Here is a 21,576-nt window from a genome sequence, read left to right on the forward strand (position 1 = left end):
ACATAACTAATTCTGTCATTCTAACAGGTAACTTTGTGTATTATTCTTTTATTCAGGCTTATCTCTTTAAACGCTGCTAAGATTGCAAAAAAACAGTTCTACCTTCTAAATCTGCTCTGTTGTGGAAAGAAATCAGCTTTACTGAGGGCCTGTATCTAAGAGCTCTAACTCTGTTGTTGTATCTGAAAGTCAGTTCTACATTCATGTTTTTTTTATAGGTTATCTAACATAATAATGTTTTTTCATCATTAAAAAAAAGAAAAAAAATAAACTTGGTAAAATAGGTGTTTCACATTTTATATTGCCTGGAAAATGTGCACCAACAATTTACAAAAACAAGTTAAAATTATAGCATTTGACTCTACATATATTAAATCTTGAAAAGAACTACTTATTTCATTGGGTATTCCTCATTTCCTACATCTTCAAACTTACTTTTGTTGTCAAGCACAAATTTAAAATTTGTTATCTCCACTTTTTTTCTGAACAACTGTCTGTGATCCTTCAAGTATAAATGAAGCTATTTTTTGTATTTCCTTTTATGTAGATCCATTTACAGAAACCCATTACTGTCCTTCCCCAACACAGTTCTGGTAATATTAATTTTTTCTGGGTTTGTTTCAGTTTTTAGAAAAATATACACCTTATTGACTTATGCACATAATACCACATTTCCAGCTGTAACAAAAAATTATATTTTTAACAGTTCAAAGCTACAAAAACCAATGCAAATACAACAATATTTGATAGTTCTTTTCTTTTCAGAAAGAAAAATATTAAGAGAGAATATACACAGAAGGAGAAAACAAATGTAGTAAAGGGAACAGAATAAAAAAGAAATAACTAAAATTAGATGTAATTTCTAAAGTTAGGTAGTTTATACATTTTTTTAGGTCAGCAGAAAAACCTAAAAAGTGCCTCTTATGCAGAGGTAGAGCAGAGCAAAGATACAAACATCCATTACTGGCAGTCTAAGGGATTAAGTTCACCTCAGTAAATTCAAGAAGCAAGTAATGACTCTTTCTTTAAACAGCAAAATCGCCATTGTTTTTGGTTTTTCCTGTACAAAAGTAGCAAGCCTTACTTGTCTCTCTTTCTCTTTCAAACATCTGTCCTTTTTTTGACATAACAGATTACATTGACTTATCTGTCCTTTTTTCTTCCCAAAATGGTAAGTTGTATTTGTTTTCTTTAACCAATATTTTATGAGTCAGTGTTCCATGAAACCACTGGGGTTGTACAGATTTCATTCTTCAGCAAATGAACTCCTGTCTCTTGGTCCTTGGTTAAAGGGTATTTAGAACCTTCTAAATAAGTGAATCTAAATTCTTATTCCACCAGTCCTTCTTCACTACATTGCTTTCCCCTCCGCTTGCCTAAAATGCAATTTACAGTCCCTTCTTTACAGCGATGCATCTAAATACCTTTTGATCACCAGTTTTAAAATGCTTTCCTTGCATTCATATTGCTAACTAACCAACTTAGATAACTAGCTAAGAACATGAGTGGTTTACCAAAGGAGATGCTCCTCAGATAGCAGTAATGGGGCAGAATTTTTCCTTAATTAGGAAATGGCATTTCAAGCACATCTGGATAAAGGTAGATCAGGCTGTTTCCCTTGGCATGGGTTATGTAGCAGGGGTAAGAAAGTTCCACTGTCTGCAGTGCACATGAGCAGGTCAAGGAATTCACCTCTTGAAGATGATGGCAAGGGTGGAAATGGCAGCAATTACCAAGAAGGCTAGACCACCGAGTGCTGAGCCCACGATAAGCGGCAGACGGTCCTGCACCATGTCCGAGTGCTCCCCTAGCAAGGAAGACACACGCATACACAAACACAAATGTAGAGGACAGGAACTGTTAGAGTTTTCCTTCTACTCCACTAGTTCTTACCCACAATTCCATCCCTACCAGCCCTTTGCTTCCCAGCCTTGTCCTGACAGTTCAACAAATGCTTGACTTGGTTATCCCTTCACCCCCTCAGTCACTGTGCTTTTCCAGTGCCTTCGTACTTCTGAAAAGCCAGTGCTCCCGCAGAATCCACTTCTTCCCTGGTCTACTGACACCTGACTAGCCACTTAAGTATAGGCTAGCTCTACACCAGGGTTTTGATCCCACTGTTTCCTATCAATTTAGCTTATAGATGACATGAGTAGCTTTGATGCAGACCAAAGAGTATCACAAGGTAATATGCTGGTCTCTGCATGAATGGATGGTAACACTGCTGGAAGACAAGCTTCTGGGTATATGTCCCATGTACCACCTGTCTTTAGACTTTTACAGAGCATTCAGCCATAAGATATGCTGTGACAGCTGGAGACCAAACCACAGCAGTGTATAGTGCTATGTACTGTAACACCCTCCTAAAGATAATTCTGCTGACACACTCTGCTCTGGCTGGTCAGAGGTGCAGAGGCAACAACAAGTAGGACCGGGGAATACAGTGGTACTATAAACAATACACTCTGACAGCATCTTTGAGCGAACAAATCCCCATATGCAAATTATACAGAAATCCAATTTGAGTAGCAGTGTCTGGTAGTAGTCCTCCAGAGGATAAGCTAATACACTCAGGGCATACACAAGTGAAAGATGGTTATGTGCAGATCTGAGTACAAAATGGTAGCACTTACCTCCCATTAAAGTCTGGAAATACATCTTTCCACTGAATGCACCATAGCCCACGGCTGTTCTAGCTCGTACTTGGAAGGCATAGATCTTGCCTGGGCTCAGATTTGATATAGTGGCCATGTTGGTTTCACTAGTCAAGATGAATGAATTATCCTCATCTTCTGCCTGTGAATGTCAGTGATCAAAAAGGAATGTGAGACTTCTGCCCACAATGCTGTCTCTCCTCATCACAGAATGCTCATTTCCATGTCAGCCCAATATTCTTTGAATTCATTACAGAGCCTGTCAACTGCTATTCCAGACCTGACTTCCTTGCATACTACTCACTGTTCTTCACTGCTTCTTTTCATAACCTTAGGCCTGGGCCTTCCACAAAGCTCTGTCAAAGGCCCTCAGTCTTGACTTAAACAGAAGTGAGAGATAAAAGTACCTTGTCCTGTGGTTCCTTGCTAAGCATATCCATAAAAAAGCCCTAGCCCGTCATGAAATTTTCCCTTCTACAAGCTCTCTCCTACAATCTCATGTATTCTTCTAGGACAATCCAGACCAAGTAACACTGTATCCAGGAAGCTGCTAGAAATGTTATTACACATAGCAGGCCTCTTTGCTTATAGAAAAAAAGTAGCCCTGCACAATCCTGCAAAAACAGTTATGCGAAAGATCAAGAATATGGAATGGGAGCTTGTCTGAATAGCCCTACATGCCTCTTCTTGTCAAATCAGTTGCATTAGGAGTCATGAAAGATGTGAATGGAGATCAACTTACTATTTACCATCCTGTAATTCCAGCACATAAACAGGTAACTGATACCTGCCACTTAGTGAAGGAAAGAGTCCATTCCTCCTCCCAAAATTTCTTAGAGATGTCTGTTCAGGCATATATATGGACACAGGACTTCCCTCCATAAAAACATTACAGAATGTTGCAGTGAGTCAAACTCCAATATATACATTTGAAACTTCAGCTCCTTCCACTGTGTCAGCTGGTACTAAACAACCTAGCAAGATTGTTAGCCACAACTTTTTAGCTTAGCTACAAGTGTTTTCACTTTTTTTATTTGCATTGTCCCTATATGGTTCCAAGGTAGAAAATGCAGATGGACTGATGTCAGATGAAGCATATATTATGAACTTCTGGTTTCGCTACAGCTTATTCTTCCCTCATAATCGAAGCATTCTTCTCCATGTTATCCATCCCGATCCAGGGGTGCACCTCCAGACAGAATATTTCCCTGTTCTTTTTTGCATAACAGCTATACAACGACCACCACTACATCACTTTCTGCTCACCTTGTCAAAGTAGCGTAGTTGGTAATCCAGGATGATCCCATTGGGCTGGTCTGGCTGAGGCCATGACAGTGTGATGCTACTGGCAGTACGACTCACCTGATGCATCATAGGGACAGCAGAGGGGACTAGAATAAAAGAGAGGAAGGAGAGATTGCGAAGGGATAGGCTTAACAACAAAGATAATTTAATATTCATATGATGAGTTAATAACTTATGTCAGCTCTTCCTTCAATTGCCATTAATTTGCATTTTTGAAGTACTTTGTAAAATAATCAGAAGAAATCCAGGCACAATTCAACTCTACTGTGAGATACAGTCACTGACAACTTGGACAGAAATAAAATGAAGAAATCCACATCCAACTGATCATGCACAGGAATTACGAAATTATATATATTGCAGTGAAACATCATTCTGACCTTCAAAGCTGCAATTTTTGCATAGAAGATGACAAGGTGTTCAGTGCCACTGCCTCCTTCTTAGCATCATGCTTGGACAAACAATGTAATAGTGGTCAGAGCAAAAGAAGAGCATACTACCTCTCTTCTGCTTCTCCCCCAGTTAGTAATTCTTTACTTTGGGAAAAAAATCAAGTATGGGCTATTAGAGTAACGGAGGCCTTTCACTACTGGATCACTGTTGCAAACCAGAAGATGGAGGCAGATAAGGACACTGATGCATTAAGGAACAGACTGTGAAGCATTCTTCAGTTCAATGGTCCTGGTTCAGATGTCGATCATAGAGAACGAAAGCAACTCATTTTCATAGCCTGATATGCAGCCTTGTGTTCAGATTGGCTCCTGGATCTCAGGCCAAACCCTGTCAGGACTGTTGCCCAGATGTCAAAACTACCACTATATTTGAGACTTCCAGTCCCAGTCCGGGCCTTTGAACCACAAAACCCAGCCTGAATTGGCTTCTACCCAGCACTGCAGCTTGGAACCATCAGTTAAAGGTCCCTGTTAAGTGTGGAAGTGTGGAAGCTTCACACACAGTTTTTTCTGTATGTTCTTAAATAGCTTGCTAAGTTTCTGTTTGTTTTTTTTCTGAACAGGCCAGCCTGGTGTACTACTCAGATGGGTCTGTTAGCTTCCTTGATTCCATTATGATATTAAGTGCTTATAGTCTATGTCAGATATTAATTACTGTGGGAAAATACACACTTTCCTTCATACACAAAGCAGGATCTGGATATCAAACATAAAAAAGGGCTTTGGAATCATGAATCTAAAAAAGAAAGCAAGTACAAACTTGTGTGTACCAATCCTAGAAATCTTTCTATTGGCTATTCTAAAAGCTTGAAGGTCAGTTAAAGACTTTGAGACTTGTGTAATTGCAATTACTTCTCTCTAAGCTGAAACTCACTAAATCAATAGGAAGGAAACCAAATTTTATCTTGAAGATAATATAATTAATGATTTCAAACACTGATCACGGAATTAAAATTAGATTACAATGAGAAACAATCCAAGCTACTATGTGGGGTAGTTTTTTCTTCTTTTTGTCCTCCTAGAGGCACCATTCATATGTTCTGAAGACAGAAGAAGTACAAAACACCTATTTAATATCAGACCCTTTCCTGAAGTAGTTAGTTCTTCTAAAAAATGTCCTCAGATCAGAAAGGGAGATGAATGGTTGTTAAAGCCACGTGCACGTGAAGCTTTCTGGAGAATTAAAATCCACTTATTCAAAAAACATCCATGAATTTATACATACACATACACTCTCCAGGTTCATGCAAAAGCAAAAAGAATATGAGTTTCTACTTAGGAAGAGATTTCCAAGTAAAAATTTCAGGATAATTGAAAGAGGATCTTTCAGTCTGACAGATGTCTGTCCACAAAGCTCTTCTCAAGTTTTGCTTTCTCTCTGCAAGTAAAAAGTCATGTTGCCAAGAAACCTTTAGGTAGGCAGCTAGGGAACCCTCATTTTCCTAATGGAAGTAACATTTTCAGCAACATTAAAATTTTCCAGAAAAAGCATGTCAATGAAAAGCTGCCATCTAACTCCACTGGTTTTAGACCACAGACATAAAATTCCTCAATATGAGGAATAAAGCACAGACAAATCATCAAAAACTGTGGAATAGCATTTTCTTCCCTCATAATTGTCAAAAAGAGAAGGACTGTTTTTAATAACAACACACAGTTATGCTGAAAGACACAAATGAAATGGGTGTCAAATAGCTCAGGCAAGTGGGAACCAGTTAAAAATATAAATAAAACAAAAATATAAGAGTATAAACAGTAAAATGCTTTTACTTATCCTTACTCCTTTCATTTCTTACAACTGCTTCTCTTTCAAACAAGATTGTACAACTACTACACCTGTGAATGACAATATTGTGACAAGGATGGAAGGCAGCAGCAATTAAGACCACATGTAGCAATTAAGACAAAAACGAAGAACACTGAATTCAAATGATAATGTGAGGACAACGGGATAACTGAGCAGTTAACATTTCATCAAGGCAGATTCCATGACATTTTAGTGTTCTGAAAAATTTAACATTCTTCTGATGGGACGTAAAGCACACACAGGGAGAGGTGCAAACCTAAGTACACAGTTACACTGCCAGGGAATAGCCCACTTCCTTCTAGTATCGAATGAAAATTTTGCAGAATGATCAGAGTTCAATCTCCCCTCAATTCCTGTCCCCTCACCTCTTTTCACTCCTTTCCTTCCCACCTCCAACAGTTATTCTTCCCAGCCTTCTCATTTCTTCCCAATCTACAATATCTCCCCTACCTAGAAGAAATACTCAAAGTCAATTAGCAAAGTTTGACTCCTGTTTTAGTTAAAACATATCCATTCTGATGTTAATATGGACTATCAGTTTTCAACGACCCAGCATTTCAGTAGGTGCGGGGTCTTCTGCTGTTCCTAGGCCATTTCTGCACTCCTGAGTAGATGTTTTGGCTATGCCAGGGTGTCTCAGGTGAGAGGAAGAGAGCCTGAGAAACCTGGGACTATTCAGCCTGAAGAAGAGAAGGCTTCCAAGGATCTCATGAATGTGCACAAATACTTCAAGGAAGGATGTAAAGAAGACAGAGCCAGGCTCTTTTCAGTGGTGCCCAATGACAGGCTCAGAGGCAATGGGCACAAACTGAAACACAGGAGGTTCCCTCTGAACACAAGGAAACACGTTTTACCATGATGGTGACTTAGCACTGGAGCAGGTTATCAAGAGGGATTGTTGAGTCTCCATCCTTGGGGATATTAAAAAGTGGTCTGGACATAGTCCTGGGCAGCCTGCTTGAGGTGATCCTGCTCCAGCAGGGGTGTTAGAGATGTCCTCCAGAGGTCTCTTATGAGTTAAGCCATTTTCTGATTCTGACCAGATGGTTCAATCAATTCACTGAGCAGTACTGACTAGACATCCATGGACTACAACAGGAATTCAGACAGCTGGCTCAGAGGTTATCACTTAATTGGGATTCAAATGAAACCTTGCCAGTGCCTGTGTTTTCTTTCTAGTTATTTTTGGACCTTTTTCCCATTCTGTCTTATTCCATATGCTTCTGAAAGCATCCAGTGTCTCTCCCATCATATTTCACATGGTTTGATCAAATTCATCTATGCCTCTAGACCCTAGCTTTGTTGCACACATCTTCCCACCTATGATCTTCAAGGAAGATTAGTCTGAATGCAGTATGGAAATTTCCTTCTTTAGCATTTAGTATCTTTATTTTGAAAATGTCCTGTGTCTTTTCCACAGACTTCAGTTTAGTTCTAACCCTTTCTCTAACTACCTGAAAAACCTTTAAACGTATCCTGTGTTGTCTTCTGTTATAACCTTGTACTTCCCATGGATGAAGAGTGCTTTAGAAAAGCAAACTTGTTAGTTACTTTCACTTCCCTTACCTCTGTTATTACTACTTTTTGTGTATGGTTTCCACTCATGCCTAATAAACAGGAAAAAATCTTTTATGCCACATGATGCCATGTTTTACTATGCACCTCCTATTTCTACTTGCTCAAAAAGTTTCAGTATTCATTTAACCAGTTGCTGAAACCTGGCATGTGAAAATAAGCACATTTAATTCTCTGTTCATGCTGCAGACACAGGGCATAGTAAAGAGAGAAACTGGAATTTTTTTTTTTTTTTTGTGAAGTGACCATAGAAATTTTCATTAAATCCCAGTCATAACTGGGTAAATCTGCTAATGATGGCAGAGCTGACAAACGTCACTAAGGGAAAAATTAAACCTTAAGAGTATTTTTGTGTTTTGTAGGTAAGAAGTAAACAATACAGCTAAATTCTTAGGGGCCTTTGCCAAGTGCTCTGTGTTGGCAATTAGATCATAAATAAACAAACAGTTGTTACTTTGAAAATTAATGTTTATTAGTTTAATTAGTTTAACTAGTTTGTTCAGAGGACAATGAACACAGAGCTCACACTCCACTTGCTTTACCTGTTTCTTTTAACCTGGCTAAACATAGTAGTATGTAACTTTTGACAGCTCTCTGTATTCCTTTTGTGGTTTTGATCAAGAAAATGGCTTGCATGTGTCCCTGGTCTTGCCAAATAAGTCTACTGGACTCTTTTGTCTCTCTTTGGAAACGGCAACATCTTCAAGCAACTCATCCATTTCCTTTAATAATCTCATAATCAAACTTGGCATTTAATTATTTTCCTGTTCTTACACCATTTCACGTGACAATCTTCTGTCAGGTCTGCAGCCTCCTACACACGCCTCGGATTGTCTAGCTTTCATTTCTGCAGTTCTACAGATTTTTGGTTTTGCCAGGTCCCACCACTCTGAATCCAACTGATGCAGAAGGCTGCTACGTATCTTTTCACAGGTACAAGGCAACCTAGGTCACATAACCTTTATCCCCACTTATCTCCATTAGTTTTCATAAGGTCTGGATTCAGAAAAAAAAAAAAAAAAATCTACTTGTTTTTAAAAGTCTGCATAGAATTACTCCAACATTTGAGTCTCTACTGTCTTTATCTCTTCCTCTTCTTTCTACGAATGTAACAAGTGCCTGAATGAATAAGTTCAGTAGCATGTCTCTGGCAACAGACATTACTACATGGTTCAATGGAAGGTGCAGGGGAAAAAAATGGAAAAAGAGTTACAGCTATGCACAGAGAAAGATTTTTCACAATCCTTTAAATGAAAACATGACTTCTATCCTGACACTTGAGATTATTTGTTTACCTGATGAGCACACCTGAAGATGTTAAAATGATCATTAAAATTTTAGTCAGATTTTCTTAAATAATATGATTGGATTTTAAGTTCCTTGCTTTCTTTGTGTCAGTTTCCCCTCTGTGAAGAAGCAGAATGCCACTACAGTTACATAATAGCCTTTTCTCATGCAGTTCATGCCATCTGCAACGGCCTCCCAACATCTTTCTGCATATTTTGACACTTCTCTAAGTACTCACCCTCAGCACTTCAAACCTGAGTTGAGAGCAACTCCCTTCTCTCTTGTCCGGACAGTTTTTCCTTCTGGTAATTTGCATATCTTATTTGTGTGTCATACTATTACTATCCAAACAGGTTCCAGATGCTTTTTGCTACAGAAGATTAAGTCTTACTATATTAAAGGAAGCTTTTCAGTGCCAGCCCTTCTTATTCTGTCTTCAAACATGTAGTCACTGAAGAGTAGGCACATCATAATCAGGCTACCACAGAAAAATGTGATTGTGTAACCAAAGGATCCTATCATACTTTGAAGCAGGGCTAGCAGACTTAGGAGTAAGCCAGCTCTTAGATGAACAGTGTTTTGGAAGCGAAGATGAAGAGCAAAGAAGCAGCAGAGGAAAAAGAAGAAGGAAAGTGTAACTGTTCCAGCACAGAATATTGCCTAAGATATCTCCAACAGAGGGACAGAGGGTGGGGAGGAGGATTTTTTGGATCGGTCTCTGGAAGAAGTGAGAGAACTCTGACTGATGTATGAATAAGCAGAATATTCAGAAACTGCAAGGGCTGGAAGGTCTTTCTTTGGTCACCTTTAATTCAATGGAGTGAAATTTTTTTGCTATGGCCATTTATTCTGAAAGTTTATCTTTCTCCACTTTGCTTTTTTTATACCCTTTATGCCTTACTGTCCTCTCCTTGTCTCCTTCAGAACATAAGGTTCTGAAATGTCCATCTCTGCTTGTAGAATAATAATAATAGTAAAAAAATAATAATAGTTATAATAACACCACCAACAACAATAAGCCATGTTGAAGTGAAAAATTGCTGAAGGCATTGAAGGCAGGGGGTGTGGACGAGACAGGCCACGTGATGGAGGAAGCAGGGCCTTGTTAGTATAAGCTGTCACTACAAATCGAGGGCAGCTCATCTCAAGCTTACTCCTAATGATCTTGAGGAAGAGCAAGAAAAAAAAAAAGAAAAACACAAAAAGAAGCCATTCAGTACACACTGCTTTTTAAGAAAATTGTCCTCCCCTGAAACAGTTTCAGCGAACAAGAGAGGCACCTTAAAGAGAGACACCCTCCTACACTGTCATGGTTTGATTGCAGGGTGACAATACACTGTGGCAGATGTTTTGTCAACCCTGTCTTCCCCCCCCTTTCCCACTAAGTACAGGTAACTGGAAGGCAAAGGAGCAAAAAAGAGAGAGTTGGAAAAAAATACAAATGTTTTACTAATGTTACTAATAAAATAGAGAAAATAATACAAAATATACAAAACCAATCTTGAAAGTCCCGACAACGACCAGCACAGCTCCAGTAGCAGCAGAGCCTACACCCAGAAGTCCTGGATTGGACTCTGCAGCAAACCAGAACTGGATTCAGTCTGTCACTGGGCCTCAGTTTGCAGGGACAACTCACAAGGTCCTCTCCTAATGTCGGTCATAGGAAAAAAAGGGACGAGATCCTCATGATCTCCTACTTTTATATGAAGTATCATGTGAATGGGATGGAATACTTAGTTGGTCCGTTTTAGTCACCTCCTGCTTGCCCCTCTCACAGGATGTGCATCCTTATCAGCGCCCTTGCATTCCATTGTTATGTCTACCAAAAGATGTATGTAGCTTTCAGAAAAGCGGTAAGGAAGACTTTAGCTGAAAGGAAAATTCACTAAGAGAGAAACCTGTTTTTAACAAAACCAGGACACACACCCACAGACACATGGAGGAATAGGAGTGGTCAGAAAAGTCAAACAGAAGCAAAAGAAGAGGGTAGATTTGGTGATTCCAGGCAAGAGAAGAAAGCAGCTACTCAATTAAATTACCTCAGATATAGATGAAGGCGGCTGAGATGAGAAGCACAAAGAAAGAGAATTCTTTAGGATGTAAATAGAACACCGACCTGTCTCGACCAGAAGCCAAAGGAACTCCCTGGAATTGCCATACAAATCACCCAGGCATAATTTTTACTATAAACAAAAACTAATCACTTGCAGCCAGCCTCTTAAGGAGAATGGGTATCCTATATGTGCACTGCTACTCAAGTGAAGAAACAGATGTTGTCAAACCCCTGGCATCTGCTAACAGTAGGAAATTACTTTGGGTGTATATATATTCACTTCCTTTCCATAGCATAGAAGCAGAAATGAAAAGATGTGATTTAACCAAGATCATGATGCTACATCTGCTTTCGCAGGTTTTCTCTCGGGCTTTACTGATGAGGAATTTGTTTGAGTTTCACATTTACATATCTATAAATGTTTACAGATATTTTCTGTCACTCAGTTCAAATTGTTCTCCTTCTTTTCCCTCCTCACTTTACTTATTATATCTTCTTAAACAAGCTGTGTACAATTCCTCTCCATGCCAGCTTATACAATCTTGTAAAGAACAACATATGCCCAGTCTCTTATTGTTGACATTTAGCATAACTGTATGCTTGTATGCATGTGGCTCTGGCCAGCTATTGTACTTGTATATGATATTTACAGAAAATCAGAATTTGCTTGATGCTGTTCTCCAATTTCCTCCATATATACAAGTTTTCTGTATGCTAGCCATCAGCCTGACGTACTTGTCAACTCTCTTAATCTCTTCCCTTCGACTGCCCACAGAACGCATTAGTATTTTAGTTTAGTCATCCCTGACATATAGTTCCTAGTCAAAAGGATCACAACACCTTTCATACAACTATACAACACATTTTAAAATTGCTACCACGCAAAAGGCAAAACAGTATAAAAATATTTGTGTGCTGTTGACAGGAGAACAAAACTCCAAGACCACTTAACAGAACAGCAAGGTTGAAAAGGCAAGAACAAGGTAAAAGAAGATACATGGCATGCAGAAGAACCCAGAGCAATTTCAGTAAAATAGGAATGGTGATTCTGCTTCTGGATCTTTTGTCAAAATTCCATTTAACACCTTTCCAGGAACTGTAAAAACTGTAGTTTTCATATCCTTTTATGACCCACAGGACTTACAAAGTAAGAACACACAGCATCCCAGAGTCATGTATATTTAGGTGATGATCATTGTATACAATCTTTCTTGTGATACAGCACCTATCTGTATCTTTAACTGTATCTTCATCTTTAGACAATGCCTATATGCCTCTCAATTTTCACGTTCCTTACTTTGATGTGCAGCAATGAAAGAGTGGGGAGATTTGATGAAATACCCAATACTACTTGTTATAGCGTACCTGAGCATGAACTGAGACAAGGAAAATGGAAGGTGGTATATAGAATCAAGAATGGATGGAAAAAGAGAGTATCTCAAACCACAGAAAGAAAAAAAGAAAACTGAACAGGTAAAAAGTGCTAGGAAAGATGAAATCGAGGAGACTAGGAGAAAGAGAAGGTGAAGAGGAAATGAAGACATGCTCCCTAAGAGCTGCTGTGGAAAGCTCACAAAATCCCCATCAAACCCAGACTGCATGTCCTGTCTTGTACCATGAAGCAGGGCAAGATAAAAAAGGCACAGCACACATGAAAACAAAGCTTCAGGATTCAAAAGATAAAAACAAATCAAATGAGAGACAGAGGTCGAAATTTTGGGACACAGATGCAGGGGTCTCCTCACCTGTCTGGCTGGTGCTAACATTGATGGTGGCAGAGTGGGGTGCTTCTGGACTCAGTTCACTCACCAAGTTGACAGCCTGGATCTCAAAGGTGTAGTGCACACGGGCCAGGAGGTTGGAGACCTGCACACGACTTTCTGTCAGGCCCACTTGGCGTGGTTCAAATTGTACTCTGTCCCCACAGCGCACACATGGCCCCGAGGATCCTGCTGGGCACACTTTGCAGATGACATTGAAAAAAATATCCTTGCGGCCACCCAGATCCTTGGGGAGCCGCCAAGTCAGGAACACACTGGAGCCAACAATTTCATAGCTAAGGTCACGAGGAGCAGAGGGGATACCTAGAAGACAGAATGAAAGATCAGAATCCCGTGAAAGAATAGCAGAGATGTGGAGGAGAGGATAAAGAGATAAAGCATGGGGAAAAGAACAGAAGAATAAGTTGCTTGTCTTCTCATTCTTATTCTTCTCTAGTTGTTTCTCTGAATAAAGTTAATAAAAACATTCTTTCCTACATCATACTTAGAGACATGAAGGAGTAACTGTACTATAATATTTTAGAGAAACCAAATTAACAAGAAGGGTCTTTGTTTCAAGGGTGACTTTTAAGTTCCCTAAAAGAACAGTCAGTGTTCAGGGCAACTCTAAGCCTTTGAAATTTTAAATTTTGCACAAGCTTAGTATGGATTTGTCTCTACTTAGACCTCTAATTCTTTGCTTTGGCACTTAGTATCTCTGAACATTCTCAGACTTCAGTTAGCCTGTGCCATCTGTTACGCAAACAGGACACCCCATTTCCCCATGATTATTCCTGCTGACAATCAGATTTCTGAATGGCATCAGGAGTAAACTCTGACAGCTGAAAAACTTCCCCTGCTGGCACAGAGACAGTGAAGACAAGAAGGAAAATGCACATGGTGAGAAGATGGCATGGTTATGAGAATGGGACAAGACATTGGAGCTAGAAAGTAAAAAGCTCAGACAGGTAAAAATAAGCAGCAGTGTTGCACTGCTAAACCTGGGCATAGACACAAAGCAAGACTGGAATGGCAGGGATAGAGAGGCTGAGCTCAGGAACAGGAAGTGACAAGGAAAACACGATTTACAGAACATTTCCCTCCAAAGGCTGTAATGAAATCCAAGAATCCTCATAATCTATAGTCAAGAAATGTTGAAGAAAACTATGGGCAAAACCTTTTCTCTAATGCTGATCAATGCAAATTATAACAACTCTACTAGTACAAGTGGATGAGATCTTTGTAGGAAGTCTCTCCAGCTGCAAATCTAGGTCCCTGGTGGAGCATTTGAGTATTTTCAATAGCTATATTTCCTTGGGGCGTCACATTTCCAATGCTGTTAAAAATAAATTATGTTGGAAAATTACACACAGAAGACTGTTTAAAAAAATGTCTTACTGACAAGATGAAGCATTTGCACATCAGGAAATGTCAGAATTAAATTTTGTTTTGTGATCTTAACTAAGCCACCCAGTATTTGCATTGTGGTATAGTATAGTTAGTTCTCCCTGAGGAGTCTTATTACAGTCAATGTAAAGACAACTGCTTGGGAAAAATAATCCCTGTGGAGTAAAGATTGCTTGATGCTGTTGAAGATGGATTCTGTGCAGTATAGGAAGCAAAGGATTACAGAAAAAGCCACAATGATATTTCCTGATTTTTGAGTGTTTAATTTCAGAGCCATAAAGTGTTTGCAAGATACTTTAGGACATTTTTTTTTCCCTGTCACTTCCACAAAGTTCAAGGATGACATTTGATATATCATTTAAACTATATTTTTGAGTCCTAACATTAACCTTATTTCATTTTCTGCATCTAATTATTCTTTCTTGACCTATTAATATTCATAATCAATGACTGTGAAAAGTCATAAAGGATGAGAACCACAGGGAAGCCAATGAAACCATTATTTTCCCATAAACAGAATTTGCAGAGTTTAAATTCTGTCCTGTAAAGATGTTCTTCACACTTTCAGTGCTAAAGAAAATATTGGTTAACTCCTTCAAAGAACAATATTTATCCCTTGTATGAAATGAGCTTAGCATTTCACAAGAAATTAGTCTATTACTCTCTCATTAAAACTGTACCTTATGCATACTTGCAATGGACTTATTTAAGGTTGCATGAGTCACCTAAAATTGGACCTTTTTTCATTTCTGAGCATCTAGCATTGCAACACTCCAGTATTCTCAAAACACAGTTTCACCAATGTATCAACATTGTAAAAAGCATGTGGGAACATTCTCATCTACATTCAGTGAATAGATACACCCTGTAGTCAACTGCAAAAGCAAAAGGAAGTTTTGGGTTATTTCAAAGATCATGGAAAGAGGTGAACTGTGACTTCCCTGAATTACTCAGGCACATTCTCTCTCATTAACTGCCCTTCTTGTTTTCAAACACTCCATCCAAATACTTACCAGTGCAGGGAGCATCAGAATTGTCCATAGGAGATCGATAGTAGCTGTTCTGACACACACATTCACGGGAACCTGGCAGTGGAGCGTGGCTGTGGGCAGGGCATGGAAGGCAGGGGTCATGTCCCACAGATACTTTAAAGAAACCAAGGGGACAGGCTGAAAGGAGAAAAATGAGAGAGGCAAAAGTAGGAAACTCATTAATTCACACTCCAGAAACAATGCAAACTTATTTACATTTAACTCATGCCGCTGTAGGGAGAAATTGTTACATAGAGTAGCTACTACTGTTTTTGTTGCTTTATGGAGCATGTACTGTTAAAGGTATAATTTCAAAAAGCTTATTTTATTCCATACAAGGGGTTTTTAATTGATTCACTGGCAGATGAAAGAGGACCAGTCCAGAGACAGCTTTGGCCACCTGAAATAATTGTCTTCTCATTACTCACTCAAAGAGCCTTGGTATTGGAGAAGCCAAAGAGCATAGTCACATTATCTGTCTGGAAAGAGTCGTAACAGTTACAGGTATTCCCCACACCTCCTTCTCCCCACCCAACACAGCCACAAAAATGGATTTTTTATGCTGCCTTCAACAGTTTCATTGCTTCAAGTAATATAAGCTACCATAGTTGATTTTGCAAAAAAATTAGGAGCAGGCACACAGATTGACAGTCCTACTGTTCTCCCGTAAGTTGGAAAGCTTACCAATAATGGACAAAAGCCTCCTAGCTTGGTCAAACTTAATCTGTAAATGCGTAGGAATCTGTCTATGCAAAAAACTGAAACAAGGACAGAAATCCATCCCAAAGTGAAAGAAAATGAAAACATAATAACTTATTAACAATATGGGAGAATAGTACATTCCAGGTTTGGCAAGCTATGCAGCTATGTTGCATTACTTAACAGAAGGTGCTTGGATCTTCCACTGAAGTTCTATGATAAATCTTTTACAATTTTTATGTAAGTTTTCTAAACCTGATTTTCCAAATAAATAGCTCTCTTAGATTTTATGGGTTAACAAGCTGAGGTGAAAGTTCATTTGTGGAGTGACATTCAGTTAGTTAACTTCACAATAAAATGCATTTACAGGCAATGGGAAAGTTTCAGATAGACCCTAGATGAGCATTTGATGACAAAAGACACATGGGACACACTCGAACTGTCCTAGTGATTACCATAAGCAAAATAGCAAATAGCAAATAGTTACCTAAAAAAAGAAAACGTGTAAGAGAAGAATACTGTATATGGGTGCCAATATGAAATTAGGGTATCTAATGAATATTCAAAATGGAATACCACAGCAAGAACCTGCAGAATTAGCCCATCTGGCTGCTACTTACTGTACTTACAGACTTTCACCTCAAATAACAGGTATTTGGAAATGTTTCTAACTTATATAGGGGCTGAGTGGACACTGATGCATCTTTCTTAGCAAATCAACAACTTCAGAAAAACAGAGTCACTTGCTTATCTAACCCTCTTCTCAGATGTGTTCAATTCTGTTTGCTTTGGGTTTTCAAAGCCCATTGTAGAATTTTTGATGGGACTACGGGACTGCAGGGAAGCAAATCTTAACAAAGCCGAAAAGATTACAGCTGTAGTCCAGACATAATAACCAATAATTTCTGCAGAGTCTCATCAAGCTTTACATTTGTTATATTACTTCATCTTCTCTGTCGGAAGGTGTCTTGGCTGCAGAGTAACCTCCACATGTGCTGTGCTAATAATGGCAAGTCCTCCAACAGGTCACACCACAAAAGGGACTTCAGTAACTCTGAATGATAGCTATTAGATAGGAGAATAGTGATTCTTCCCAGCACTGAGAAAATTACAACATCCAGCACGTGATACATTGCCATATGGAAAGGAATGAAGAAGAGATTGTAAATTTGCATATGATGGATGATGGTAAGAAAAGAGCAACTGCTTTTGCCTTCAGGCCTTTATACATCAGAAAATCAAATTATTCTCATATGGAAAGATCTGTCCCTATGTTGCTATGGCCAAAAAAGTAAGCTGTTCACTTTATGAATTATGTCCCCTGCAGTTTAAGGCTCTGCTAACAGTTGCTGATGTAGAATATAATTTTCACATTTCTTGACAAATGTATCTGTACTGAAACCACGAGTATTATGAATGTGAAGTTTTAATCCACCTCACTGCATAGTCATTTAACCAAAACTTATCACTTTCAGGGATAGTCCTTTATCTATTTCAAATTTGAGAATGTTGAACTGAATGTGAACGTCTTTATTTTCTTACAAGTCTTTTTATCTCATCCATCTTTTTCTCACATCAAACCGCTCCTCAAGCTTTTGTCAAGGCTTAGGATTAATGCCACATTCATTCCACTTCTCAAGGTAGACTCTGGAGAATAGTTCTTTTTTTTTTAATCCAGTACTAGAGTCTGACATGAAATGGAACAATGACTGCTTCTAGTCATAATAGTGAAAATGAACAGATAATGATAATGCCTGAAGTCTGTGTGATGCTAAAAGGAAATCTGTAGAGGATACACATTATAGCTCTGCAGTACAAAACCATATTTACCCTGCAAGGGCAGTGCTAAGAGAATTCAGGTATATTAATTTCTAGCTAAATTGTAGATGATACGGAAAGCTAAACAAAACTGTGAATGAAGAAGGAAGTCTGAAATTTAGTAAATAACATTTATTTTAAAATAAACATGATTGTGTTAAAAATAAACCTTTAATTTTACATGGTGCTTTGAAGTCTAACGACAACTTGCTGTTGAGCCTGGGGATACAGGGATGAAGTGTGCAGGGTTCGCACACTGCTGATGAGTTCGACAAAGGTATTAAGCAAAAGTGCAAGGTTGTAGGTTTTACGTAATGGAATGAACATCCCAGCAGCACTACTATGTCAGTAAAGAAAGCCAGTTTATGCAAGGCAGAGCAAGTGTATTGCATAAAAGGCTATGCAAGATTTAATTAGTACTGTGGACAGTCACTCCAAGTGACCAGATGCAGTCAACAGCTGCTTGTAGAAACCAACCAACCACACAACACAACAAAAATGCAAACCTTTGTATAGGGATACGGCATCTGCTAATGGATAACAATGTTATTTACTTATACCACAAATGTAGTACAATACTATAGAGACAATGATTTGGAAAAGGTAATCTTAACAAATGCTAGAGATCAAATGCATACAGCTATTTTGCCATATTTGCCTCACAAAATCTAATTTCTTTATCAATGCACCTTGTTTTCCTTTATATGCTTGCAAAGGCAGGTTACTGCTGACTCCCATAGCACTGCCCAATGTGCTATGCTTTTTGTGCTGTCACACTTAGGTGGTTTCTTGTTATCTATTCTCCTTCTTACTCGTTGAGGCAGCATCCATTCTTTAATGTAATCCCAGAACAGTAAAAGTCAGTGAATGAAAAACTGTTTGTTTATGCTGAAGAGCGCTGTCAGCATGAAAACAGGTGACTTTACAGCAAATTACGGGTTTAAATCAGAACAATGTTTCCACCAACTGAAGCAACAGGCTTCTGAGAAAGACTTCCAATACAAGCAGCAGACATTAAGAAAAAAAAAAAAAAACACGCCTAACCACATTTATGAAGGAACTGGGCCTGCTTCTGAAGAGATTTTGCCATTGAGAGCAAAGTAGCAGACTGAATGCCTTATCCCATATTTAACATAAGCAGAATGTAAAGCAGGCACATAGGCTCATTTATAAGCACTACACTACATCTGAGTAAACTGGACAAATAAAATTCTACTGCAGCAAGAAAACAAATTTCAGTAATACTTCTCTGTCCTCACATGTTTCCTCCCTTTTGGGAGAAGAGGTGGAATTTATGCCATTTTAGCTAACATATTCCTCAGTGACCCAAAGAAATAGATGAAAGTGGGATACAAACAGTGAGTTAAAGTCTCTATAAAGATGTGTCATTTTTACTAGATGACTCAAGTACAAAACACAGGCTGTGAGGGGTAATTTGTTTTCTATTAAAAACAAACAAACAAACAAACAAAAGTTAATTTACCACATGACAGAGAGGAAGGATCTTAAGCCTCTGTGTAAGAAAAAATCAAGAGAGCAGACTAGTGTAACAGTACATGTCAATCTCCACTTACGCAGAGCACAGTCATGTGGCATTCTCAGTAGCCCATGAACATTTCTGTCCATATCCTGTGCAGATATCCATGACAAGCTGCTCAGTCCCACTGCCAGTCAATCCAATCAGTGGAACCTAATGAGCAATTTGGCTCACACTAAAGCAAAGACCCAAGGAAAAATTCAATTGCTCCTGGTTTCCATTCTCTCTGTTATCCAGATGGCATTATTAATACGTGCCATCAATTTTCAGCCACCTAGCACTCCATTAGGTGCTGAGTCTTCTGCTATTCCTGTGTCATTTCTGCAAGTCCTGAGTAGATGTCTTGGCTATACCAGGGTGTCTCAGATGGCCTTGGATGCTTACATGTGAAAAACTGAATAGAGTTGAGAGCTGACAGCTGGAAACAGCCTCATGTTTGGAGGCAGTGATCCTCAAGGGGGACTTCAACCACCCTAATGTCTGCTGGAGGGGCAAGACAGTGGGGCATAAGCAATCCAGGAAGCTCCTGGAAAGCATTAGTGACTACCTCCTGACCCAAGCAATACAGGAGGCAATGAAGGAGGTGTCCTGATGGACCTCATTCTCACAAACTAGGGAGGGCTCACTGGCAATGTGAACGCTGAAGGCAACCTTGCCTGCAGTGACCATGAGATAGTGGAGTTCAAGATCCTGAGAGGAGTGAGCAGGGTAAAAAGAAAACTCTCAGCCCTGGACTTCAGGAGAACAGATTAGATCTGTTTGGGGATCTGCTTGGAGAAGTCCCATGGGATAAGGCCATGGAGGGAAGAAGGTTTGACCAGGATGCTTCCAGCTAAACTCCAACATAAAAAGGAAGTACACAGAAGGTGGAAGCAGAGACGGGTAACCCAGGAGAAACATGAAGGCACTGTCCAAGCCTGCAGAGATATGGTTAGGAAAGCCAGAGCCTACCTGGAAACAAACTGGTAAGGGATGTCAAAAACAAGAAGGGCTTCTCTAAGTACATAAGTGAGTAAAGGAAGACTAAAGAAAATGTGGGCCCACTGCTGGGTGGTGCAATTGATAAGGGACATTTTCTTCACATCAGTCTTGACTAGCAAGACCAAGAGGAAGTCTGGAACAAGGAAGATCTTCCTCCTGGTGCAAGATCAGGTGAAAGAATATTTAAGCAAACTGGACCTACATAATTCTATGGGCCCTGACAGGATATGCCCATGAGGGAGCTGTCTGATGCCGTTCTGAGGCCACCTTTGATAATATTTAAACAACTGTGGTGACTGTTAGAGGTGCCTGAGGACTGGAGGAAAACTAATGTCACTCCTTTCTCCAAGAAGGGCAAAATGAGGACACAGGGAAATGGAGACAGCTCAGCCTCACCTTGATCCCTGGGAAGATGGCAGAGAAACGAGTCCTGGAAACCTCCTCCACACACATGAAGGACAAGAAGGTAACTGTGAGTAGCCAGCACGGATCCTCAAAGGGAAACTCAGGCTTGACCAATCTTCTATGATGAAATTACTGGCTTGGTAGATGAGGCAAGACCAGTAGATAGTGACTACCTTGACTTCAAGTTAGGCTTTCAACACTGTCTCTCATAATACCCTCCTGGACAACATAGTATGGGCCACGCTTGGAGTCATGTGTCCAGTTCTGGGCTCTCTGGTACAAGAGAGTCACGGACATACTGGAAAGAATCCAGCAAAGGGCCACAAAGATGATTAAGGCACTAGAGCATCTCTCTTAGGAGGAGAGCCTGACACACCGGGGACCATTCAGCCTGGAGAAGAGAAGGCTTCCAGGCATCTCATCAATGTACACAAATACTTCAAGAAAGGATCCAAAGAGGATAGCGACAGGATTGTGGGTGGACAGGGAACACTGAATGGGAAGTTCTTTGCACTAGGCTACATGTCATTTCAGATGTTCAGAAGTTCCCCTGAGGGAGAAACCCAAGAAAAGAGTTTAAAGGAGACTGAAAAAAGTGTAAAGAAAAGCAATAAGGAAGAGACTCACCTGCCCAGTTCAACTCAGACAACAGAAATTACAGCTGAAGAACTATGGAGTGGAACCCAGAGCAACTTAGGAAGAAAGATCTCTCTGCAGTGATTGCTTTTGTATTGTCTAGAGAAAAAAAAATGACTGTATAAACCTATAAACTCATACTGGTATTTCTAGGAGGCATGGCAGATAC

General features: G+C 39.4%; 1 protein-coding gene across 5 annotated transcripts in view; it reads right to left on the reverse strand.

Moving 5' to 3' along the window:
• LOC136108050 (ephrin type-B receptor 5) overlaps window positions 1-21,576 on the reverse strand; it is a 71,989-nt gene that overhangs the window by 11,723 nt on the left and 38,690 nt on the right. For all 5 annotated transcript variants that reach the window (XM_071814907.1, XM_065849515.2, XM_071814927.1 and 2 more), the window contains 5 exons: window positions 15,314-15,469; window positions 12,879-13,217; window positions 3,921-4,045; window positions 2,634-2,796; window positions 1,693-1,807 (listed from right to left, as the gene is read on the reverse strand). In XM_071814907.1, the coding sequence (XP_071671008.1) occupies window positions 1,693-1,807; window positions 2,634-2,796; window positions 3,921-4,045; window positions 12,879-13,217; window positions 15,314-15,469 (898 nt within the window). The remainder of the gene's footprint in view (window positions 1-1,692; window positions 1,808-2,633; window positions 2,797-3,920; window positions 4,046-12,878; window positions 13,218-15,313; window positions 15,470-21,576) is intronic.

The sequence above is a fragment of the Patagioenas fasciata genome, chromosome 1, assembly GCF_037038585.1.
Source record: "Patagioenas fasciata isolate bPatFas1 chromosome 1, bPatFas1.hap1, whole genome shotgun sequence".
Lineage (NCBI taxonomy): Eukaryota > Metazoa > Chordata > Aves > Columbiformes > Columbidae > Patagioenas > Patagioenas fasciata.